This window comes from Hipposideros armiger, unplaced genomic scaffold, assembly GCF_001890085.2.
Source record: "Hipposideros armiger isolate ML-2016 unplaced genomic scaffold, ASM189008v1 scaffold_126, whole genome shotgun sequence".
NCBI lineage: Eukaryota > Metazoa > Chordata > Mammalia > Chiroptera > Hipposideridae > Hipposideros > Hipposideros armiger.
Genome location: NW_017731476.1, coordinates 3,674,306 through 3,699,195, shown reverse-complemented (window position 1 = coordinate 3,699,195; position 24,890 = coordinate 3,674,306). Strand labels below are relative to the sequence as shown.

At 50.1% G+C, this 24,890-nt stretch overlaps 2 protein-coding genes and 1 long non-coding RNA gene across 5 annotated transcripts in view; 1 reads left to right on the top strand and 2 right to left on the bottom strand.

Annotated features, from left to right (window-relative positions):
- TEDC2 (tubulin epsilon and delta complex 2) overlaps window positions 1-91 on the bottom strand; it is a 4,569-nt gene extending 4,478 nt beyond the window's left edge. Inside the window, exon 1 of the mRNA XM_019648455.1 lies at window positions 20-91. Within this exon, the coding sequence (XP_019504000.1) occupies window positions 20-91 (72 nt within the window). The remainder of the gene's footprint in view (window positions 1-19) is intronic.
- A 94-nt stretch (window positions 92-185) lies between these two features.
- Window positions 186-23,514, bottom strand: CCNF (cyclin F). Of its 2 annotated transcripts, XM_019648851.1 has the most exons (17): window positions 20,470-23,514; window positions 19,498-19,652; window positions 18,314-18,420; window positions 17,435-17,502; window positions 16,026-16,219; window positions 15,571-15,624; window positions 14,763-14,867; window positions 14,380-14,457; window positions 12,482-12,633; window positions 10,217-10,381; window positions 8,123-8,246; window positions 7,680-7,860; window positions 7,246-7,333; window positions 5,221-5,320; window positions 4,993-5,120; window positions 4,088-4,257; window positions 186-3,356 (listed from the first exon to the last, which is right to left on the bottom strand). In XM_019648851.1, exons 1-17 carry the CDS (start codon window positions 20,483-20,485, stop codon window positions 2,884-2,886), a joined length of 2,358 nt encoding a protein of 785 aa, XP_019504396.1. In that variant the 5' UTR covers window positions 20,486-23,514; the 3' UTR covers window positions 186-2,883. The 2 variants fall into 2 exon arrangements, with proteins under 2 accessions (XP_019504396.1, XP_019504395.1); XM_019648850.1 differs by lacking the exons at window positions 17,435-17,502; window positions 18,314-18,420; window positions 19,498-19,652; window positions 20,470-23,514 and having other exon boundaries at window positions 16,026-16,622.
- On the top strand, window positions 190-16,113 carry LOC109385995 (uncharacterized). Of its 2 annotated transcripts, none has more exons than XR_002124708.1 (3): window positions 190-260; window positions 13,098-14,015; window positions 14,747-16,113. It is a non-coding gene; the product is annotated as an uncharacterized LOC109385995 (long non-coding RNA). The 2 variants fall into 2 exon arrangements; XR_002124707.1 differs by lacking the exon at window positions 190-260 and adding an exon at window positions 4,166-4,469 and having other exon boundaries at window positions 13,943-14,015.
- Window positions 23,515-24,890: the final 1,376 nt, after the last annotated feature.

Sequence of the window (24,890 nt, the reverse complement as noted above, 5' to 3'; positions counted from 1 at the left end):
CCTCCGCCCCCTCCGCCACTGGTTTACCGGCGCGAGCAGCTAGCAGGTAGCATGAATGCTGTAGTTGCTTCTCACGATTTGCCGCCTCCATAAAGCTCCGCCCCTTCCGGGCTATACGACCGCCTCCTTCCGGCCGAGTTACCCAATCTCGAGCCTAGAGCTCGGACCTCGACCTGCCCCAGCGAGCCCCCCAATCCCTGCTGCGCTCTTGGCTGTGACTCGCTTTCGGAGCTACGCCCGGGATCTCTTGTGACGCTCAGGTTTCTGGTTTGGATAACTGGGTAGATGGTAGCATCTGTGATCGCTTAATGGTTGGCTTCGTCTTCGTCCTTATTGAAGGCACTCTAAAGCAGGAAAGCAGGACCGACCTGCCTTGCCTACCCTGGGCCATCTAGCACAGGGCGAGGCATGTGGAGGGGGTCCAATAGGTATTTACTGGAGGAACAGTCGCTAGAGGTGCGGATGACACGTGTGTGTGTATGTGTATGTGTTGGGAGCAGGGATGAGGGGAAGGAGTGTTCATTTTTGGACGTATTGGCGATGACATCCAAGCCCCAAGGACCCGGGTTATGTGGCACATGGAGCAATGGGCCTGGGCAAGATGGTTTAAGCTAAGGACAGAGACAGGTGAGGGATGGATGACAGAAGGAAAGCTGGAGCCCAGAGATAGAGGGACAGCAGAGCCTGGTGTGAAAGCAGTGGGAGGCTGTACCAGGAACGTGTCCACGGGATGGGGGATGAGGCCTTCAGTGACTAAGGGGACACCCTAGGGGGGATTGTGGGGACAGATGCTGGCTGGGAGGAGTATGTGGGCAAGGCCCAATATAATTGTAGATAACTAGAATATAGAGATCTCGGGGGTAGCCGAAGGATGACAAAACTTGTGGGAGAAGAGGGAGGAGCTGCAGCATAGGAGACAGACATGAAGGAGAGTTAAGGGGCTGGAAGAAAGAAGGGGGTTGGGACCCAGGCAGCCCTGGGACTGCTGAGGGTGGCCACTATCTGCAGTGGCCCGCTTTCATGCATAACGGGGGGAGGCCGATGCCATTCCTGCCAATGAGAGTCTCTGTGAGGTAGGAGGGGAAGGGAAAAGGCTACAGTCAATACTTGGAAGACACAGGGAGAACCCACACCACTTGGGGAGACCCCACACTGTGGTCAGGCGGTATTAGGCCCCCAGGTTCCCCTGGAGTGGTTTTTTCCTTCAGGCGTAGACTGGGAGAAGGCAGAGAACTGGGTCCATCCAGAGTTAGGATTCTGATAAGGGGCCATGGACAAGTGCCCCAACTTGACTTGGGTGACAGTAGGAAGTGACAAAGCAGTTCAGATATGCACATCACTCAGCTACCACAATCCTCATCACATTTAATCCTCACAACACCCCTGTGAGGTAGGTATTATTGCCCCATCTTACAGATGAGGAAACTGAAGCTCACAGATACCCAGGGGCACACAGTCAACAGGAGAGGTCTGCAATCCCAATGCTGGGGTCCCCTCATCCCAACCACGCCCCACCTGGAGTGGTCAGAATTCTCTTACAGTAGCAAAGACAGGTCCTACTGGGACAGACAGACAGACACACACACACACACAAAGCACCACTGAATCAGCATCTCCATGTCTCATAGTTTTGGTTTAAGAGCATTTGGGAGACACTCCTGGCCAAGTGGTCCCTTCTGACATTTTGAAAGGAAACAACAGCTATTGTAGTAGGGGGAGTGTGTCAGTGGTCAACCCAACTGGGAAAAGAGGTCAGGGTCAGTCTTGGGCAGATCCCTTAGGTGTTTTGGCTGCTGCCCCCATGGAGGATCCCGAGTCTCTTGGCTCATTATTCTCAGGAACCCACAGCAGACCCAGCCTCACCCAGCAGGTTCTCTGAATCTTGCTCTTTTGAATCTGGCTAACCTCCGTTATTACAAATGATGTTTAATTTTTTTTTTTTCTGGTGAACTTCTCTAGGAAAATTCTTTCTGCATAAAGAATTGAGGGGTTTGAATCAGATTTTCTTTTTTTAGTTGAGTCTAAATAACATTAAGAATCTCATTTTTTTTTAAATTTAATACCTTCTATTTTTTCTTTTGTTTTTCAACTTAGAAGAATGAAGGATGGGAATACAGGAAAAGAAATAGCCTAGAAATTCAGTGCAAAGTGAGATGTTCATACAGATACCATCCACTGGGGACACAGATCATTCCAGGAGGGACAGATTTCTAAAATGAGCTGGGAGTGCGGGAGGGAGGGAGCCTAGGCGTATGACCAAGACACCGAGGCTCTGGCCTGCAAAAAGTCAGGGCCCTCATGCCTGGTGGCCATACGCAGTCCATGACAATGCACAGGGCAGGGATCCCTCACCATGGGACCCTCTGCCCTGTGAGGAAGCATGTGGATGCCCCAGGCAGGCCAAGGTGGGTGTGGGAACCTTGGTGATCAGAGTTCTCAGCTCTCCCTAGAGCCCCAAACCACATAGATGTGGGGAGGGGTAAGCGGTGCCAGGCTACCTGGGTCACACATGAAATGTGAAAGCTGGCAGCTTCTGAGATGGGTTCAGCGGTGCTGGGATTATCAGGATATGGGCTGAAGCTTCCCAGAGAAAGCAGGACAGAGACAGGAGGGGACAGAGAAATAGGCTTTCCGTGGCATGATTGCTTTGAGGCTAGTTTTCAAAGAGAAGGAGCTGAGTTTTTGTTCAGATTTAGACATTCTGATGGCTCAAATGGGATTCCTCTGGTGAAAGACACTTAGTGTGCTGAGTTCTCCTCTCTGTTCCCCATGCGAGGCCACCAGGGGGGGTCTAAAATTGTCCATCTGCAGTGCCCCCACCCCTCACGAGAGCAGCAGCGGCCCTCTCAGCAAACATTCACTGTGGCAAACACTCTGACACACTCACAACTTCAGGAAGCCCAGGTGTGTGAACTCCTCCTCTTCCTCGCTGAGGGCAGATAGGTTTTGCCTTTTCACCTGTCGCTGGGGAATGCTGCTCTCTGGGGAACTTGGGGGACGACACTGTACACATGACTTTTTGGCGTGATGGTGGCAAGGCTTTGTGTTCGAGTCACTGCCTGGGGACAGTGCTGAGGTAGATTGGGGAGGGCTGATGTCCACGGAATTTGTGGGACTTGTGCTACTGACGGAGGAGTACCCTGAGGTTGTAATGTCCTTGCCCAGCTCGCTGCTTCCGCAGAGAGGGGGCTCAGGCACTGGGGCCAGAGGCATTTGGGTGCTTGGCACCAAGGTGTGCAGGTCCTGGCATCCCACATCCTCCAGGTAGGCCTCCTCGTCACTTGATTCCTGGCAGCAGTGCTGTTCTGGGTTCAGGTACACCACAGTGACATCAAGGATGCCGCTGGGAGCTGTCACTGCGGGAGAAGGTGGGGGAGAGGTCAGGTCACAGCCTGAGCATCGGGGTGACCCCCTGCCCAGTCAAGACTCTGGTGGCCCAGGGTCCAGCTCTCAGCCAGGACAGGTGTGACTCTCAGCTACATGTCCTGGACCTCGCTAGGCAGTCCCCTGTACTCATCTCCTCTGGGTTAAGAAATTGAAGGTGAAGTGCCACCTTCAGACGTGGGGTGGCACGCAATGGGACTTGGGGGACAGCAGGAAGTGACTGGTCATCTAATTACTTGACCCCGAGTGGACACAAAAGCAAGCAATTGGAAAATTGATAGAATCTGCTTGAATCTAGTTTTCTGTGCAGATGGCTGCCTGAGAACATGGAGATGGAACCTCCTACAGCCTTCCCTGAAGGGGTATGTGAGGCACAGAGCCCAACAGGTGGTGGGGAGCGGGGGGTACATCTCACACAATGTTCTAGAAGGATCTTATTGTGGACTCCAGACAGGGTCTCTTCCTCTTCCCCTGACATGGTGAGGTCCTTCCATCAACACAGGCCTAGCTGGAACTGGACACACATTTGGCCTAAGTCTTCTTCCCCCTCCCCCAGCTGTGGTGTCCTAAGGGCTCTGTTCTCTCACCTGTGTCTGGACATGTTCTCCTGCAGGTAAAGCCAGGGGCCCTCGACAAGAGCTGCCCTTCTGCTCGCTGTCCCTCTGGGGCAACCCCTGGGCAGCTTTATGGCTGCGGGACTCACCATCACCCTCCTTCTCGCCTTCGCTCTCCTGGTCGCCCTCATAGCCGGAGCAGTAGTCCAGGCTCCAGTCCAGGAAGCTGCCCAGTAGTGTCTCCTCCTGGCTGGACAGCTCCGCGGTGGGCGTGGTGACGAAGCTGCCTCTGTCCTCCTGGAGGCTGTTCTCTCGCTTCCTATGAGGGGGGTAGCCAGGAACCCAGTCACAGGCTGCAGTACTGGGTGGCCCTGCCTGATCCTTGGCCCCTGCCTTCCCTGCCCCAGGGTGCCGTGACAGGGATGACAAAGCCACCCAGTGCATGTCCTCAGAGTCCCAGAGGCAGGGCCAGCAGCACATGAGGAGAGACCTGCTCATCTGGACTTTGCAAGATCAATAAGAGTTCTTCAGGTGGGTGAGGTGGGGAGGGGAAGTTATTCCAGGTGATACAGCCAGGACATCGAGATGGGAAAGACTGAGGTAAACGGGATACATGCAGATTATGGTGGAGATGAGGGGGAGCAAGAGAGGTGCTACAGACACAAATGAGGGCACAGCTGGAGTGCAGGGAGTGCCAGCAACACTAGAGCAGAGAGCTCAGGGTGACATATGATGGGTGCGTGGCAAGGCCAGAGCCTGAGACGGGCTCAACCTGTGCTCCTGCCCATCTTCAAAGGGCACCAGTGAAAGCAAGAGAGACAATACATTGGAGGAAGGAGGCTGCAGACACTGCACAGTGCAGCTCAGGTCCAGGGACCTGAAGCTTGGATTTAACCCAACTTTGACTTCTGTGGGATTTGCTGCTTCTCCCTCTTATGCCTTAGGAGCCCCCTGCGTAAAAGCGGGTAACAGAGCCCCTCTGGCAGCTGCAGGACTCATGAGGGAACCCAAGCCCAGCAGGCAGGAGCCAACACTGCCTCACACGCTTACTAACCGTTTGGTTCTCCTCCCGGAGGGAGAGCTGAGGAAAGCATGAATGTCCCCCGCGCTGAGGAAAGACGCAGGTTCTGGGCTCTCTTGTTTCACTCCTAGAGCTGCACACACTTGTCCATAGCTCAGCACCTGAGAGAAAGCCAGGGTCAGAGAGAGGGAAGAGGCCCCGAGGGGTGGGCTAGGGCCCACCTGCATCCCAACCGATGGGGAGATGGGAGGAGAGTGGCACCTCTTCCCGGCTGATCTCTTCATAGCGCTTGTCCTCAAATCGCTGTTTCACAGCTGTCAGAGAGACTTGCCTGTAGTCCTTGGGGACATCATCATGGAAGCTGCAAACAGAGGGACACATGAGGACAGTGGGCGGCAGATGGAGCTCTGAGGCAGGCATCATCAGCATCTTGACACCGGGACTCCCGTTTTTAGCCTCCCTCAATGGAGGGGACAACACAGCCCAGTGATGGGAGGTAAAATGGGCCCCACTGTGGAAAAGTCTGGTGGTTCCTAAAAGTTAAACCTAGTCACCTATGACCCAGGAATTCCACTCCCAAGAGAAATGTGAGCACACATCTACACAGAAACGTGTATGCGAATGCTTGCAGCAACATGATTCATAATAACCAAAAGGCAGGAACAACCTTAACATCTATCAATGCACAAATGATGAACACAATGAGGTCCTTCCACACGGTGAAATTTTATCACAGTGGAAAACATGTAGGCGGAAGAGGCCTGCCACAAAAGGCCACACATTGTATGATGCCATTTCTAGGAAATGTACAGAACAAGCAAATCCATACAGACTGAAGACAGATGAGTGTTTGCCTTAGGGCAGGAAGGAAAGGGGGAAGTATGAGGTGATAGGTAAGGAGTGCAGGGTTTCTTTTGACGGTGGTGAAAATATTCTAAAATCAACTGTGGTGGTGGTTGCACAACTCTGAATATACTAAGAACCTGTTGAATTGTACACTTAAAAAGTTTAGTTTGTAAATAAATGTTTCCAACTTATCTGGTTTGGAAAAAAATTTAAAAACCCCATAAATCTCATGGGTGGGGCGTAGCAATAACTTTTGATAGCCAGGTAATAACTATTTGCATTCCTAGTGTGAGCAACGGTGGGGTCAGACACACGCTGACTCATCGACTGTCACCTGCACTCCCTGTACATCAGCTACAAGGTCTGGGCATCACAGCAGAAAACAGAGCGGGCTGAAGCCCACACCACCCCCCGGGAAATGCTGACAGGCCCCCTGAGGCTGGATCACAGCTGGGAGGGGAAAGCAGCAGCGGATGGGTTAGATCAGGGGCTGGTCATAGGGATTTGGGGCCTGGCTGGAGAATTCTAATCGCATCCCAGAAGGTGTAAACAGAAGTGATACGCTCAGAGGCAGCCACTGTAGGAATCCAGGAGGTGGCTGAGGGAATGACCATGGGCCAGCTATGGAGGCCAAAGGGATCAGATGTGCAAAGAAAGTGTGTTGGCCTCGAGAGCCTCTGGGACATGGGCAGAAAAGCAGAGATGGACTGGCCCCAGGTCTCTGCTAAGATGATGGGGCCTTTGATATAGAACACTAAATGCAATCTATGAAGAGTAATGGCCCTGGTAAGAGAGGGGTTCTGGCTTGGATAAGCTGGCAGGGGCAGCTAGGGCTTGAAGTATAGATGTCTTCTGAATCTTGGAAGTGGTTACATTTTCCAGGGACATCTGAGAAGCAGAAAGCTGGAATTACCCACACCCTTGGGTGGGGGAAAGGGAACACTGAGGGAGCGCGGCCTGGTGCAGAAAGGAGGAAGTCATGGGGGCTTTAGCAGATATACCCAGAGTGAGGAGGGGAGTGGGGACTAGAATGAGTGGGCCAAGGAGGGAGAGGAGAGTCTGCAGCCGAGCTGAGATGGGTAGCAGCCAGGTATGTGCCTGGGGGCCAAAGTTTGCCAGCTCCTGAGCGAGACCACAACATGTTGTACACTGAAATTGCCACCAGTCAGGGAGATGGTCTCATTTTTTCTATTACATTCTTCTGCCTGTGGAATTTAACTTGGGTTGGGAAGAGCTGCTGCACACACATCGCATGTTAAAAACGTGAAATAAGGAAGATGGCCCTGGAATGTTTAAATATCAACTCTGAGACACAACTCACTGCAGGAAAGGTCTATGGGGATTGATGGTCCTCCCGTGAGAGCCCTACCCCTCTACTTGTGGACACCGCCTCTGTGGCAGAGGTCAGGTGGGAGGACTGCTTTCCTTTTACAGACTCACCACCTTTGATGAAGGCTCAAGACACAGGGTATGAGGTCTTCACAGGAGAACCCAGTGAGGTCCCACAGCCGAGTGGTCCAGGGCTGTGCTGGGGAGGAAAGCAGGAATGGTGGGACCGTTCTGATGCCCACTCATATCCACAGCCCAGATGATTCTGTGGTGGCATTTCCCGGAGCCCAGGACCCCATATTCAAAGCATGCCTGCTCACTGTCAACAGTGTGGGAAATACGCAAGCTAGACCCATCCCTAGCCTCACCCCCAGAGAACAGCTTTTAGTCCATTCTGGTGTTTCCTTCTCCAGGAGAGGCAGGCATGCTTCTTTTTCTCCCCCTTCCCCCTTTGTATCTGAGCATTGTCTCCTGACCCCAGAAATCCCCTAGGCTCCTGGCTCAGCCCATGCTCTGAGTGGCTAGCCTGGAGGAGGGCTCCTTACTCTGTCCATGTGTCAGCCTCGCCAGGAGCAGGGAGGCTGCAGCCAGGTGAGCCGGGGAGTAGGCGGCCAGGCTGGTGTGCAGCAGGGAGAGCTCGCAGAGGAAGCTGCACAGGTGCTGGGTTCTTGGCGTCACAGGGACCAGCGTCAGCAGGATGTCTTTGTAATCAACCACAGTGGGGACCTAGACAGAACCGGGAGGCGGACGTGGGTTCTCAGCACAGAGGGCTCATCCACCCCTTCAACAGGGAGGCTGGCCCAACTTGGGGTCTGGCCCCACCTACGTTCAGGCTGGACACCAAAGTGTGCGGTGACAAGATTCCCTCTGGGTCAAGGAGGACTTCCCAGAGCAGGAAAGCTCAACACTACATGGATGCCCTTGGCTCTGCTGCCCCCTCACATGACCTCCACTTCCATTGACAAGGACAAAACAAATGGCCACTTACACGAATCTTCCCTTCCAGGGCGGAGATGATCTCTCCCATCATCCTCACCAGGTCCTCGTATTTGTACGTGTTGTCTGTGAGCCAGACAGCCTCCCGGATCGTCAGGATCTCTTTACTAATGAACCTGGAATGTCAGGAAGGGGTCTGAGTGTTGAGCCCACTTCCTTTGGTGGGGCGATCGCTTTAGGCTTCAGTGACAGGAGGGTCAAAAAGGGAACCTGACTGCCCGTGGCCACTGAGAACTGAAAAGCTTATACGATACTGTCATAAGGGGCTGAAAAGGAGGAAGGATTAGTGCCACGGGCCAGTGGGAATGGCTGGACCACCACGTACACAGATGTTTCTGCAAAAGGCACCCATCAATGACGGGATCGGTCAATCCTCTTAGCGATTGAGGGAGGGTTTGCCCTGCCTTATGCCAGATCCTACAGAGTATAAAAGTCTTAAACCCAAGACACAGGTGAGCCAACAGAACCAAACTGAAGGTTGTTTAAACGTCTGTACACAGCATGGACTCTGGCCACAGGAACTTGACTGTCCCTTAGGCAGGTGGTCACCCTGTTCTTTACTCTCCACCAGCACCAACTATCAGGGAACACGCTGCTCCAGTACTCAGTCTACTGGGGGTGTCACCCCTGGCAAGGGTGGACCCGGGCCAAGCCTATGGCCCCTCTGTCCTGAAAACAGCAGCTCCCATATTTGTTGTTGTCTTTACTGACAGAGGAGGGGATGCATGGGGACCAAAGGTGCCGGAAGAAAGGATAAGATGCAAGTGGGGTTGAGAGCCCTGCACTTGGAGAAGCTGCAGGTAGTGCTTTGAGAACAGCAGTAGGGGCATCTCAGCCTTGACAATTTTTTAAAGCAATTATCTCACTGCTAGTCAGTCTGTGGTCTAGTAACTCGGTCTCTGATGGCAAGGATATAATTATGTTGTCTAGATCCCGGAGGAAGGGGCCCCATCTGTTCAGCCCTCTCTGATGAGGAGACCTGGAATGCTGAGAGGTGCCTGGACAATGTGTGGCAGTCTGCTCCCTGACCCTGAGCCCACGTTCCCTCCACCTGTAGTCCTATGATCCTGCTTCCACGACCACCCAAAGAGACCACTTTCCAGTTTCATTGTGGCCACGTGACTGAGCTCGTTGCAAAGGCGGACATGTTGACCTGAGGGATCATGGGGGGTGGCAGAGAGTAAGAAGGGAACTGGGGCTTCTCTGTGGCCTCATGAAACAGAAAATCCATCCCAATGACATAAGCTTGGACCCTCTATCTCTGAGTTAATGTGCAAAAGAAATCAATCTCTGTGTAGTTCACACCACTGTGTACAGTGAGCCTGTTCCTCAACCCCAAGGACGGTTGGTCTGGAAAGCACTGTCCGGGGGGAAATAGCAGACTATGCAGGGAATGGCTGGCTTAGGAAAACCAGAAAATCAAAACGTATGGTGGCAACTGAAACTAATATTAAAATAAATTAAATTAAAACAAATACCAAAATGTATGGTGGGAATTGCCATCCACATTGCTTGCAAATGCAAAACCGGGGCAGACGCATATTTGTTAAAGGACAGAGAGTTAGGTAAAATATAAGATGGTATGGCTTGAGCTTCCAGGGGTGCAGGCTGCCGTGCAAGGACACACCCAGTCCGTGTGGTTGGAAGGGTCTGCGGGGATTCGGGTGAGGACGTGAGCCCCACGAACTCAGGTCTTCCAATGACACATAATTGAGAAACACATAAAAGCAGTCTTTCTATGATCTCGGGTAGAGGACCCCAGAGGAGGGCAGCTGATTATGACCTTCCCTCCTCGCTAGTCACCCTCAGGGACCAGGCGAAGAGTGGTCCAGCCTGAGCCTGCCCAAGTAAGGTCACATTCTGGGTCCTGAGACCATGTGCTGGGATGAGTGGCCACCCACATGCTGAGGGTCACTCTGCCGTCCCTGTGTGGGGAAGACCACGCAGCTTGGGCACTCCCTAAAATTAAAACCATCTAATGAGGTAGTACACTGAAGGCTCATTTCACTGAAAAGCCAGCCCATGAACTTGGGCAGGGCTAGCACGCTGCGCCATCCTGTGGGCCTGGCTGCAGGGGGCTTCTCACCGGGTACAGATGACCATGCAGGCGATGCCAAGCAGCTGGAGCCTGTACCGGGGCACCAGCCTCCTCCGTAGGTACCGGTCCACACATTCCACGGTCAGGTGAAGGCACAGGCTTGTGAAGTCCTTCATGGTGGCGACTTCTACCAGCCAGTCGATTAGAATGTACCTGCAGGAAGAACATCACCCCTGAGCACTAGAGCAAGCATTCATGAAAGTCCCATCTCCCATTCTTGACAGCCTGTCTATCCCGAGACAGACTGTGCCACTGGTTCACCCAGGAACCATCCAGGGCTGAGGCTCCACGTCCAAAGAGTCTGGGGAGGTCCCCCATCTCCCAACTTTATTTCTGGGAGGCAGGTGGGCTCACATATCTGTATCCCTGCCTCCGCCATAGAGCCCTCAAGGCACTAGATAAGCCTGGATGCTCATAGGTAAGGGGCAAGGTAGGTCTGCTCTGTAGGGCTGGGGACAGATCAGTCCCCAGGACCAGCAAAAAGGTGCAAGAGCTTTGGCCCTCCCTCAAACCTGTACTCTTCCCAAGGAAGAGCTCACCTGTGGGGTCATTTACCAAAACCCTATGCATTGGAAAAAAGAGCCAAGAACACAGCTAAAGTAGGATGCATTGAGCCCGTGCGCTGGAGTTCTGTCACCTAGCAACCCTGGCGGAGGCTGCAGCTTGACAGAACCCAGACATGGGGTCCCTCCTCAAGAGGACTAAAACCTGCAGCCAGGGACACAGACATCACAGGGAATGCTGCGTGCAATGGCAAGGATGCCCGAGCATGGTAAACGCCTTTCTGAACAAAGGAGAGGAGACAGAGAGAATAGAAGCATGCGAGAAAAAACATGATGCTGCAGGATTCATGCAAACAGGAGGGATAGGTTCCTGGTCAGTCCAGACAGAAACATTTTTTACAGGTGGAGGGAAGGAGGGAAAACGAGGTCGAGGTGGTGTAAAGGAAGGAGTGCAATGGAGGTGGAAGAGGGAGAAGATGGAGGGAAAAACAAGCCTCCATTTTCTCTAGAGGAGGAAGACAGAATGAGCGTCAGATATTTGAGGTTTAAACCAACCCCTATCCACACACACTTAAGGTTAGACTTATAAAAAGACAAACCGAAGTGTATACTTTAAAATGGCTAAATCTGAAACTAATTGTTATATATCAATTATACCTCAATAGAAAAAAAAAAAAGTTGGCAGTTGCCTGGCATGGAGGAAAATGAAATGATGCTCAACTCAAGGGCTAAAATGATATTATTTCAATAAAATTACTTTAGTTCTTGAAAAGGAAAAGTGAAATTTATGTTACTCTGCCAAAAAAGAATAGTAACAGTGTCTCCCCACCAAAAAGGCAGACTGAGAAGGGCACGAGGTGTTGTTATCAGCATATTCTTCCATCAGAAAGAGGGAAGAGCTGAAAGAAATAGGGAGGGGGGCGGCCACCACCACCACAGGCACAGGATTAAAAACCACAACAGCTTTGTGAGATTTAATGTGGGCGCAAAGGACAATGCATTGCACACTGTGTGAGAGATCAAGCCTCTCCAGGGAAAAATAAATGTTTATAGAGAACTTTCTATGTGCAGGGCATTGTCTGCTGCAGTATAGCCAGAGCTGCCTATTAGAAATCCAAAATGTATTTGAAATCTCTTGCATAAGCTTAAAATGATTCACATTTTCCATTTTACTAATGTTCTGTGATTGAGTGTACAAGCGTTTTATCTCTAAACCTTGGAAGAAAATGAACCTGCAGGAAGAGGTGGGTCATGCCGGAGTTTCAGTTATGCTGGGCACATAGCAGCTGCCTGAAGGGCATAACCCTCTGGGGTCAAGCTGGCTCTCATGGCCATGGAGTTTCACACACCAAGCTGATGTTCGTAATGAAGGGTTGTAAAAACAAGGTGTTTTTTGGCTTCAGAAATTGGAGTAAGAATCCCATCATTTTAGAAAGACATTTAAAATGGTTTTAACTGGTTCTGAGGCTCAAAAAAGAAAACCAAAGAGAGAGCAGACACTAATTATGTGCGATATTTTCTCTTCAAAGCTCTGGATAACTTAGGCATTAGTGGTTTAGAATACACACACACACACACACACACACACACACACACACACACACACACAGGGGTACGGGTCCTAGTGGGGCTGACAGCACAGGGTAATCTGTGACAGGCGGCTCAGGTGAAACAGGACAGACAGCTCCCTTCATCAGAGACCAGTGGTCGCTCTGCGTCGTGATCAGGAGCTCTGTCTTGAACCCCTCACCTCATTGTGTCATTGAGTCCCTTCTGCAGGGAAAAGACCTCGTGCTTATTGGCAGCGTGGGAGGCCTGAAACAGCTGGCAGACTATCTCGTTGGAAGCTTTTGCTTCTAGTCCAAGTTGGTTTCCATTTGCACAGGCTTTCGCTAAAGACAGCTGAGAAGGAAAGACATGCAGAGTGAGCACAAAGCAGTGGCTTTTGGTTTTATTTCTGAGTGTGAAGGGCTATTGAGGGCTGTATACAGTCACCCTCCTTACCCCTTCTAAGCTTTCTGGAACCAGTATGACTAAGATTTTAATTATTCGTTTTGAAATAAAAAATATATCACAAGATAAAGAGTTTTTAAAAAGGACAAAAATTCAGTCCCCTTCGCACCCTGGTACAGCTCCTCAGACAATTTAGTCTTCAACCACCTTTTTTGTTTCTGTTCACCCCTCACTCCTGCAATTGTGAAAGCTAGATGCTCCAGGGGTAAGTTGCATAGCAAAGTGGCACGCTGGGGGCTCAGATAACCTGGCCTTAAAACCTGGGTCTGTATGTGACCACTGGCAAATTGGGGGAACTGCTCTATGCCTCAGTTTCCCTTTCATGAAGTGACATAGAACATGTGCTTTGGCAGGTGGATATGAGGATAAACCGAGATGTACCAAGCATTTTGAACAGGACGCACCCACTAAGCCCTCAAATGGTTACTTCTTTGCCCACCTAACAGTAACGTGGTTCCTTAGGATATGAAATACCTGTAAGCATGTTTCACCTGTTCTTCCTTTTTGGGTGTTTGTGATGGGTTTTATTATTTTGTGGGAAATCTTTGTGCAGGCTTTTTAGTACGTGTGCCCATCTGCTCACGTGGTCAGTCCACAGAAATGGTTTTACTATGCCTTTTGCTACTTGTGCCCAAGTGCTCTCTGAAAGACTGACCCAAATGTTCACATCCACTAATAGGAAAACTGTCTTATCGCATCTTTGCTAGCAAAAACGGCTATTGTGAAAATTGTCTATTTTCTCAAGTCACTAGCTATCCACTCAAAAACACACAGAGACTATATATACATACATATAATTTGCTAATGTAATCTAGCTGTGATCTTGTTGAAACGCGCGCCCTTCCGGCCAGCAGTGGAATACTGCTGCACTGCGTTTCGACCCGTTGTGTTTATTTCCTCTTTTCTGAGAGACATTAAGGTCCTGTGGGCTTCTATCAGAGTCTCACTATTCTTACTGATCAGCTTAAGCTTCAACTAGAACCACATCGTTGACGGTCATGTCTTGTAAATTTGCCAACTACCTTTTCGGACCTAAATATTACCATGTTCTGTGGCATGTCAGGCTGAGCCATGTACCACTTTGTGATTTCTTCCCTAGCTTTCAAGGGTGAACGACTCTCAGCCATCCACTTAGTTGGTAGAGCTTCTACCTGCCTGGCTTTCTTTGATTTGTCTTGAAACCATGGCTTCTTTACAGCTTCAAGGGGAGAGTGCCTGGAGAACACCAACTACAAATCCCTGATGTCCTGGTTTTGACACTGGATGACTTGGTGAGTAGGTCAAATAGAGAACAGGACAGGATTCCACATACCCGTCTGCTCTAAGGAGACTCAAGTTCTGTTACTGAGATAAGCTTTACCTACAGGACAAGTTTAGGGAGCGGCATAAATTTTGAGAGCAGATACAATCCACAAGCACTTAGAAATTAAGAGGCTGGCTGGCTGGTTTAGGGGCAAAGGACTTTGAGACCATGGAGTGGAGATGGCCAGAGATGAAGGAAGCACTTCCAGGTTCTCCTATCCACGCGCCCCAGAGCTAAACTCCTTTAAAGCCGGCTCCACCCCTGGGCCAATCTTACAGCCTCCTGAGTGGGAGCCCAGAAGGTATGAGGAGAATGGCCAGCTCCCACCTCACCTGTGCTTCCCAGCAGCCTTTGGCAGCATAGTCCCTGAGTTTCCGGAAGTTGTAGAGGCATCGTCCGGGATCAGACATCTGTCAATGGGAGAAAGTCACCATGACTTTATATGGTTCTATCTCTGGAGAAACTCAGAATTGACCCGTGGAGTCCTTAAATGTTCCCCTAAACCTCCAGAGGGCCCCCAGCTGTGCTTTCTTCCCAGCCCTTTATCCCCCAAATGACAATGGCGCTGAGAGCAGCCCACTGAACAGTGGCTCCCAGGGGCTTAGGAAATGTACGAGGATCCCCCCATGTGCTGACAACCTCATCAAGGGCCAATTTGGTGACTGTGCCTTTGACCAATATAATTTCTCCTCTCCCCAGACCCAGGTCCACTCACATCCGTCCTTCTGTCACTTTCCCAGAGGAGGTACGAGCTGGTCAAACATCCCTGATTAGCAGACTCTTCAAACAGGTCACGGGCCTGCTGTTTCTTCTCTTCATCCTGGAATAAGTCCAGACACAGCTGATGCTTTTCTTATTCTCCACTTTCTGCTAAACCATTCTACTAAACACCTTCATCTGTCTCTGTAGCTCTAAGTGATCACATGCATTGCTCTTTAATAAAATGAGTTAACTACATCAGAATAGAAATGACTTCTCTTAAAGACACAATTTGACAACCAATATGGAAAGCAAACTCACAGGTTCCGCCCTCACAGGCCCTGCTTTCTCCTGGATGAGGTTCGTGTTTGGCTATGTCGGGGCTCCTCAGCCTCCTCCCTCATGCCCAGTATCCCTCCCTGATACTGCCAACGCCCACCTGTCACCAGAAGCCATTCCCTGAGTTTGCTGCAGAGGGGGTTCCTTAATCATAAAGCTTGTTCAAGTTTTCTCAAGTGTAGAGTCCTACATGAGGAGTGGGAGAGGCCCACCAATAGCAGAGCAATGACACAAGCCCGTTGCTGGGTGCACACTTAGATGCTCTGACCAGCTCAACATCCGTTCTCATGGAAGGGCTCAGTTTGGCTTTGAACCTGGTATGTCTCCTTTTGCTGCTTTTCACTTACTTTCTGGTCCTTGGTGTTTGCAGCTGCTAGAAAGGTGAGCAGCACAGACATGCAGAGCTGCTGTATTACGCATGCTCACCCAGGCCAGGGACACATCAAACAATGTGGAGTCCAACTGGGACGTACAATTCAACTCACCTCAAAGAGACTCAGCACTCTCCCTAAGCAGTGCAGTATGGATGCTCTGTGAGTCTAAAAGGAAAGAGGAGAAAGAAATGTGGTTATCAGTGGAGAGAACATCTGATGGCTGCCCCTCCCAGTCTGTGTGTCCCATGGCTCCTGACTGCCCCTCCGCACAGAGGACCGACTGCTTCACGGAGCCTCCGTCCTGCCTTCCCAGCTGTCAATATGCCAGCAGTCCAGCCTCTCATCTGATTCCCCTGACCTCTGGCTCTGAGGCCTCCTCTCCTGCAGGGTCGTTTCTAGACACTCCCACATCCACACTCTTGATTTTCTGTGCCTCCGCTGCCCTCGGATCCCTGACTTTACATGGTCCGGTATCTCCCCTCAAGGTTTCCTCACTTCCCGGGACCCTATGGGGCTTGGATTGCCCAGCTCAGCTTGCCCTACATGTGCCCCTAGCCAGGACTCACTCTTTGCAGCTGACACTCTGCCCTGAGGCTCTCGTGAACCACGGCCTTGCAGCAGCTTCCAGACACTGACCACGGCGGGCGGATGAAGAGCCAGATAAAAGGCGCAGCACTGACATTCAGTCGCTCAGCGAGACTGAAGAAGCGAGAGGCCTTTAGGCCGTTCACTTCCGCACGGGCCTCATCAGACACAGACACTGTGGAAACGGACAGAACGTAACCCAGGGGTGTCTCTGGAGGACAAATGCGGAAAGTTCTCCATGGTCTTCTGTGAGATCCTAAAAACCTTAAGCCTGCTGCAGTGCAAAGCTGCAGGTGTTTTAGGGGAGAACAGCCCTCCGGAACAGGGGTTCCTCCCTTTCCTCCCCCCCCACTTTGTGAATCACATGCCCCTGCCAGGGTCTTTGCAGCAGCCTGGATTTTGAAGGTTGAGAAGGTGCCCCCCACACCCTCCCTCCTGCTGCTGCTCTCCCTTTTAACAGGTATGGTGTTTCTTTTTGAGGCAATGAGAACTTCCAAAATCAGACAGTGGTGATGTCTGCCTAACTGTGAATATACTAAAAACCAGAGTTGTGTACTTTCAATGGTGAGTTGCATGCGTGTGAATTATGTCTGTGAACCACTATCTGATGAAAGGGTAGGGGCGGGATTGCTGCTGCCCTAAGCCTAGAGGAGGAATGCTCATCGTTTGTCAATCACAATAGTCTTGTCAACTGACCGTATGCAGTGGCTCTCTCTCAGCCAGACACCAGATTTTTCAGAAGCGGAAAAATAGCGGTTATAGCCAAGTCTTTATGCGTTTTGGAAACCGGGACATGACAGACCGCAGGCTAGTTCCTTGGTGTGCTAAGCAGATAGGCAGCAACTGGGAGAAAGCCACACAAGATTCTATCAAGGAGCACCTGGCCCCTGGGGGTGAAGAAATTCAGGCACCAAGCCACCTTTGAGCTGCATGTTCCTGCTTCCTGCTTGGAGCCTTCGCTACCTGTGTTTTGATACTTTGTGGCATCAGGCTCGCTTTGACTGCACCCCAGTGTTCTAGAAGAGCTATGGCAGAGGAGAGAAACCAGAGCCTATATGTGGGCTGCTATGTTAATTGGACAGAGAGCAGGCCGCTGGGGAAGGCTACCCGCCCGAGTAGCCCCCATTCTGAGTCTCTGCTCAGTCATTCTTTGCCTACTGAAATTAAAGGGTTTATTAAAATAAGAGGTGACCCAACCTACAAAATCAAAGTTCATCAATGGGTTCCTTAGCAGGGCACCTCTGGGCACAAGCTCTCTGGAGGAGACAGTAAGGCAGACTGCCAGACAGTGACTAAATTACAAACACTGGGAAGGGCTCCTGCTTGTTCTATTAATAAAATGTTAATACCAAGTGGGGCGGGGCCACCCTCCAGCCCTGCCAGGACTTACAGCCTTCATTATAGAGATAGGCGATGCCCAGCTTCACAGCAGCTTCAAAATTTCCCTTTTCAGCAGCCCTAGAACATTAAGAACAAAAAACATCTCATGATTTTATTCCATAAAGGTTATGTTCCATCAGCAATTGAAGCTACTTGTTCTCTGAACAGAAACTTTTTTAGGTAATGCAGCTATATATCATTTACCCAGGACATGCTCCAACATGGATTAACCTTGAAAACATGCTAAGTGAAAGAAGCCAGTCACATAAGGTCATAGTAATGGTTGCAGAACTCTGCACACATATTAAAAACCATCGAGTTGCACATTTAAAAATGGGTGAACTGGATAGTTTGTGGATGATGTCTCAGGCAACCTGCCTGGGACCACTGGCACACTTGGACGGTGGGTCTAATTGCTGGCATACTGGGGCTCATAAGTCTTGAGGTTCATGTTCCCTTTGGCCCTCCCTCTAGGTCCCAACTCTAGAAGGGTGGTGGGATCAGCCAGTGAATAAAATGCAACAGGGTTTAAATCACACGATTTTGACCAAAAGAAAAGAGAGCTGAGTAAAGTTTCCACACGAAGGTGACCTGTGTTTGAGTCATGCAGAATGGGCTACAGCCCACATGGGACCCTTCAGAAGCACTGCTGTGACTAATGAGTCAGGCCTGTGCCGGTGATGTCGATGACTAATGACTGTGCTGGAAGTCGTGTGACGCTATGGGTGAGGTCTACAGCCCTCAGTTGCTTCCCAGCTTAGAATAAGGTGTTGGTGGGGCTACAGCAAGAGGAAAATTGTTCCCAGGTCAGCCCTTGGAACACAGGCTGGCAAATCAGGGAGGCCCAAAGACGGGACAAAACCAAGCTGTTCTCAGGGTGCACAGATACCTTTCAAAGAACTTCAGGTTCCTCGGAGAAGGCCACAACTCCTGGAAGCTGGCACATGCCCACACACTGGCATGGTTGTCCACCAGGTACTTCAGGTGGGAGTGCACCTGCAGAACAGAAGTAGGGTGAGTAGGAAGATTATCAAGGGACCTCTCAGAAGCCCCGTTCCTAGAGCTCTTGAAGACAGGATGTAGACAGATATAGGGTCTCCTGTTCCCTTACCCATCCCAGTTGTAAAGTCCCCCAGTCTCTGTGTCTCAAAATGACAGTTGATTTGAATAGAGAAAAGAGCCCAGAAACAATTTTCTTTGTGGCTCTAAAGGGGGGACAGTGGTCCTGGAAGGGGGAATAGCACTTAAGCTGAGAAAGAGGGGATGATGCCTCTCCAAAGGTGTATACTTGCAAGGACCAGGGAAACCAACTCTAATGGGAACAGTTATGACAGGAATCTGTTTCCTGCTCATCTGACCAAGGCTTTGCTAGTGGGAGCAAGGATGGAGCTTGGAGGTCAAAGGGGTTCTCAGAAAAGACTGGCACACGTGATGGCAGCCTCAGGTAGGTCCTGCAGCCTCTACCCTGGGCAGGAGCCCTGACCACAGGTGAGCATTTTAAGTGCTAACGTTCCCACTGCCACTGAAAACTCAGCGCCCATGGATATTATGACCAAAATGGAGGCAGCTTTGGGAGTTGGAGAAGCAAGTTCTTGTTTTCTCACTAATCACTATATGCCCTTGGTTAAGTCAAAGGGAGGCTGCCTTTCCGGTATCTGTAAAATAACTTCCAGAGTTCCTTTCAGTGCTGAATGTTACATGTAATTTGTCCTCAAAAATATACTTTTATTCTTTTTAATGCTATCTTATTTCTTTAAAAAATTTTTAAAATTTATTTTTCATTTACAGTTGAGATACAATATTATATTAGTTTCAGGTGTAATGTTATTTCTTAAGGGAATACAAATTTCACTGCTATAAAAGGGTACCTTCTCTGTTAAACATTATAATGAGTATGCTACATTTTAGCTTACCTACAATCAGAACAACCTCAAGCTTCTATTAACAGTATCATCCTTGTTTCTCTGCTTTTTTTTTGTAGGCAAAGTGCTGTTCTAACATTTAAGAACAGGAAGCCTTGATGGTTATAACCAACAATGCTAGGGCTGACACTATTTTCATCTGGCAACTTACAGCTCGAACAGCAAGAATGTCCCCAACAGAAAGCCATTTCAGAATATGAAAGAGCACATCTTCTGGGAGATTCAAGATGGTTAGGTTTCGGGGTCTCCTCCTTATTCTTCGCTTTGTAGGATAACAGAAACACTTGGCACACCTACAGTGGATCACTTAAGAAAACAAAAATCAGAATGGTCTGTGATCTGTTGGAAAGGAATTGTACTGATATGAGGTTCTCCTGGCATTTCACACTCAGTGAAGCCCCTAAAAGCCTTGCTGTTGCTGATCTTTGCTTCTCTTTGCAAAAACGCATCATGTTCCATGGGATCTGTGGACTTGAACAAGCTGGTTTTGAGTCCAAACTAGGAGGGTCAGCCCTGCAGGGAAGCTAAGGTGAACTTGAAGGCCAAGCCATTCCCAGCTCTGCAGTTGTTGGAGCTGCTCTGTCCTCTCCCCCCGCAGGGGGTCTTTTCAACTTCAGCAGCTCCTTCCACATTCTAAGCTGAGGACCTTGAAGCTCCCGGCAGGAGCCCCTCACCTACAGTCTACCTAGTTTTCCACCCGCTCATCCCTCCTGTCCCTACAGAAGGGGGTTGCTCTCCTCCATAGATGACTCCTCCCCACTCAGTACTTTTCTCCCTTCACCCGCTGCTCTTCACTTGGGTCTTCCTATCAGCAGTTAACGTCCTGCGAAAGCCAGACCTACACGCAGAGCGACCAGCTCCCACAGATTACATGAATTTTACCGCAACACTGTCGTCATTCCCTTGCTCTAGGACAGACACTGAAACTTGATCACTGCGCTCACAGCCCTCCACAGGTGCCGGGTCCCGCGCGGGGTTTTCACGCGGACCCTGGCGTCGAGTGGTATTTAAACCGCGCGCCGGGCGGGCGCCACCGCAACTCCCGCATCCCAGACCTAAGGGCTCGAGCCGACCTGCGCAGTTTCGGACCGCCCTCCCGCCGCCGCCCGCGACCCGCGCTCACCGCCGCCGCTCCCCATCGCTGCACGCACAGCCACCTCAGCCGCAGTCGCCGCAGTCTAAGTTGCTTGAGGCGCCCGCGGGCCCTGAGCGCGCCGCTCCACGCACGCGCAGATCCGCCCCACCGCCCGCTCTAGTTTTCAAACGTGCCCAGAGCTCCCATTGGCCGGTCGGGGGGGGAGCGCGCTGCGGATACACCAGGCCCCGCCTCCGGCCCCGTCCAAACCACCCGCTCCGGGCGCCCGCTATTGGCCGCGCCAGGACGCGAATTCGAACACCAGCCGTTGATTGGTGGAAACCGCGGGACTGCCCCGCCTTCCAAGCCGAGGTCGGGGGTCTCGGAGGAGCGCGTCTCTGGGCCGGGGGTTGGGGCTTCTGTATTCCGAAACGGCTTGCGTGGGCTCGGTCTTTTCTGGGTCTGGGCCTCGGCATCGCTGTGGATTCCGCGTCAGAGGTCCCTGCTATCGGAAGCTACGGCGTGCAGTGGGTTGTCAGTGAAGGTCTGTTGTACCGGCCGCTCCTCTGGGTGCGGGGTCTTGCGGAGGGCGCGGCGCAACTGGACACCCACAGATAGGTCAGGGACGCCCTGCGTCCTGCCCGCGCTTCAGTTGAGGAGACCCCTTGTTCCGGGCCAGCCCCTGTTTGCATAGATGGTTAATTGTAGAAAGTGGAGTTTGAGACCTGAGCTGGAAATCTTCATTGACTTAGCACGTTTTGCCCCGTCGTCCCGAGGAACGTGGCTTATTCAGGACCCTTACATCGTCTCTGCCCCAGTGCAAGCCCTAACCCTCTCATTTGACCAGGTATCTTCCCAAGTCTGTCCCCAATATCTCCTCATTGCCACCTGGGAGCTCTTCCTAAAAGGGATGTGCGCACCTGTTTGCTTTACTGGCTGCTGCCAGCCACAGCTGAGCCTTCTGTTCATTCAGAGATATCAGGCAGTGACTACCCCGCCTGTCTTTCAGGAACCAGCTCACATCCCACCTCTTTCATTTGGAATGAAAGAAATGGAATCTCCTGGGAGAAGTGTTTGATGGAGGACAGAGTGGCTTTTCCTGGAGAAACTAGGGAATCTGGGTTATGGCGCTTACGCCCTTCCCAACGTCCTTCATCACCCTTCATCTCTCCTCTGTACTCCCCGCCCCCCCATTCCTCATGCTCACTGAACCCCATGGGGCCAATGCTCCATTCCAGTCTGAAGCAAGAGATGGAAAACTGTGGACATGGATGATCACAGCACAGGATATGAGAGTCTCAGTGGTCCCAAAACGATAAGGGGGCTAAGCCCTGGAATCCAGTTGAGGGTGGTGCATGGGGTAGGGGTTATGTGTACAGGAAGCTGAGTGGATAGAACTGAGCATGCTTGGGGCTGCTCCCTAGGTGTCCCACATTCCCACACAAAACGATGGAATCCGTGGAAGGCCCCTCAGGTTTCTCATCCTTCCTCATACCTTTGTTTCCATTGGTAACTGTTTCCCAATTTGTTACTTTGTTGTCCTCTTTCCCTGCACTCTTGCTTCATTACAGGTTTCATTAAGGGTTTCGCTTCAGGCCGAGATGTGCACTCTTTTCAGTGTTAGATTTTGGGAGCACTCTTTTCAGTGTTAGAATTGGGGAGCACCTTGAAGGCACTAATAAACTGGATTCACCAATGAGCAAGTCAGTCGTAATTCACTGCTCTAACTCCCCTGTGATACTACATCAAGGAATTCAAAACCACATCCTTGGTCACTCACACGGTTGTCATGTTATCACTCTCTTATTTATTCAGAGGTAAAGTTTTCATGTTTTTCAGGAAACAGATGTCCTCTTGGCTATGCTGCAGCTATACCTTCCCTAGCCCCCACCCATTTCCCTGGCAGTAAGGGCCCCTAAGACCCAGTGGGGTGATAAGGAGCCCATTTCCCACTGGGCTTCAGGAAGGTTAGAGAACTCATTGGAAAAATCTAGACTGTTGGGAGCTCAGGGAAGATCCTAGATGGAATAAGATGGTAGCTGAAGGCCTGGGGATGAATGAGAAAGGAATTCAAGCATGGCAGGGTGCAGAGGATAGAGTAAGGAACATGAAGTAGACTGGGAGCCTGAAGGATCCCACCATTCAGAGAGAAAGGCAGAGGAGCCTTCAGAGGAGGTGGAGAAGGGGCCATGGAGGGACAGAGAGCCAGATGCAGTGGGGAGAGGCCACGGGAGGGGCTTTCATCAGAAGGCTGCAGGGGATATTGTGAAATGTCACAGAGCAGTCACATGGAAATAGCAGGGAGAAACCAGTGGGTGTGGCAGCCAAGGATGTGACAATGCTGTAATTCTGGGTGAGTGGTGATGGGAGGTAGGAAGTGTGGTTAGGGACGGTAGATACCACTTTCCCAGAGCTTGGCTGAGAAGGGAGGGAGAGAACTACCTAGCAAAGGAGGAGCTGAAGGGGCTTTTTAGAGGGTCCAGAGTGACCCCACTAGAGAGAGAAAGGCTACTTGATGGGGCACATGTCAAAGGAGTAGAAAAAATCAGAGGAAAGAAAAATACTTTGTATAGCAGCAAGTTCCTTCTCTTTTCACTCTTTATGTCCCAAGTGTAATATATGCTTTAATTTTTAGATAGTACTACAATGAGATTTTCATTTCTAGAAAAACATTTTTCCATTGAGGAAAGAAAAATATTTTTCCTCAAGTTAAAGCATTTCTGATGTTGCACATAAGTAACTAAAGGAACAGCATTGTGAATACATTAAATATCACTGAATTGTACACTTTAAAATGGCTAATTGTATGTTATATGAATTTCACTTCTTTCCTATCTGCTACCAGCCTAGTCCAAGTCATGAAATTAAAATGATATACCAGACAGGAATTCTTTCATTTACAAGTAACAGAAGTCCAACTCGACCTAGCTTAAGCCAAAACAAAACAAAAACAACAGAAGAAGGATTTATTGCTCTCATAACTGGAAGTCCAAAGTGGAATAAACTACAGAAACAGCTGTCCAAGTGTTCAAATAATGTAATCAGGGTTTGTCTCTCAATTCTACTTTCCTCTGTGTCCTCTTGCCTGGCAGTCTCTAAACACAGGAGCTCTAGGCTTATTTTTAAAATCCCACAGAAAAATGTCTCCTTCCAGTAAAACTCCCAAGAGGACTCTGGCTTAGCTTGGTGGCGTGTGGCAGGTGGCCAGGAAAATGGGGGGGAAAGGAGTCAGCACCTCCAGTTACTCCCCACACACATATACACAAACAAAGGTTTCTATTACCAGCAGAAAGGGGGAGGGAAACCTATCTCCTGTGCTGCCCAGAAAAAAATCCTGTATATAAAATTTAAAACCTCCTTTGCCTAATATAATAAACCATCTATGAACAACATAAAACACACCTGCTCCCTCTCCAAAAGGAGATCTAGGTTTGGGCGGGTTCTGTATCTAGGATCAAGGCGAGGCTGTCCGGGCGATGTGCATTCCCCTGGTCCTGGTCTAGATGTGACTCCCGGGGTTTGGTACTTGGGACTAAAACATGAGAATATGAACACTCAAGTCATCCAACATACATCGGAAGAGGAAGGCTGGTTGTATCTGCCATCTTTCACAGCCCTTCACAAGAAGGGAACTGGAGGCGATTTCCCTGCTGAGCTGTAGTGCTGTTGTATTGTAGCCCACTTCCTATTGGTATGGTTTTGGGGAGTATCTTAGGGGTTGAGCAATTACAGGACTTTACTTATTAAACCTTTCCCCTCTCTGGAAATAAAATTCCAATAAAATATCGGTCAGCTGCCAGTCAATTTACATTATGTTGGCTCCCTAGGCTAGGAACTAAAACCAGATACTGTATCCAACCAGAGGACTTGAGTCTGCACGGCAGCCATGGAGTTCTGTCTCTTACCATAGATAAGGCCTCTCAGGCCCACAGTTTACTGCTTCTAGAAGCTTAAGCCCCTGAGTCCCAAACAATATCCACACAAAAACCTGCACATGGGTGTTTATAACAGCTTTATTCATAATTGCCAAAAGCTTGGAAGCAACCAAGGTGTCCTTCAATAGGTGAAAGGATAAATAAACTGTGGTATATCTAGACAATGAAATATTATTCAGTGCTAAAAAGAAACGAGCCATAAAAAAGACATAGAGGAAATTTAAATGCATGTTACTAAGTGGAAGAAGCCAGCCTGGAAAGGCTATATACTATATGGTTTCAATGATAAGACATTCTGGAAAAGGCAAAACTATGGAGACAGTATGGTTGTCAGGGGTTGTTGGGGAGGGAAAAATAAATTGGAGCATGGGAATTTTAGGACAGTGAAACTATGGTGTATGATTCTATAATGGATACATGTCATTATTTGTCAAAACCCACAGAATGTACACCAGTAGTGAACCCTATTGTAAGCTATAAACTTTGGGGAATAATGATGTGTCAATGTAGGTTCATGGGTTGTAACAAATGTAC

What these genes read in the sequence shown, in the direction of transcription:
- CCNF (XM_019648850.1), bottom strand. Translation starts at nt 16,619, where the DNA reads ATGCAACTCACCATTGAAAGTACACAACTCTGGTTTTTAGTATATTCA. An exon ending in CAGAGTGTCAGCTGCAAAGA is followed by an intron (nt 15,625 to 16,025) that starts GTGAGTCCTGGC and finishes CTTTCCTTTTAG; the next exon opens with ACTCACAGAGCATCCATACT. An exon ending in GAGGCTGACACATGGACAGA is followed by an intron (nt 7,334 to 7,679) that starts GTAAGGAGCCCT and finishes TTTCCTCCCCAG; the next exon opens with CACAGCCCTGGACCACTCGG.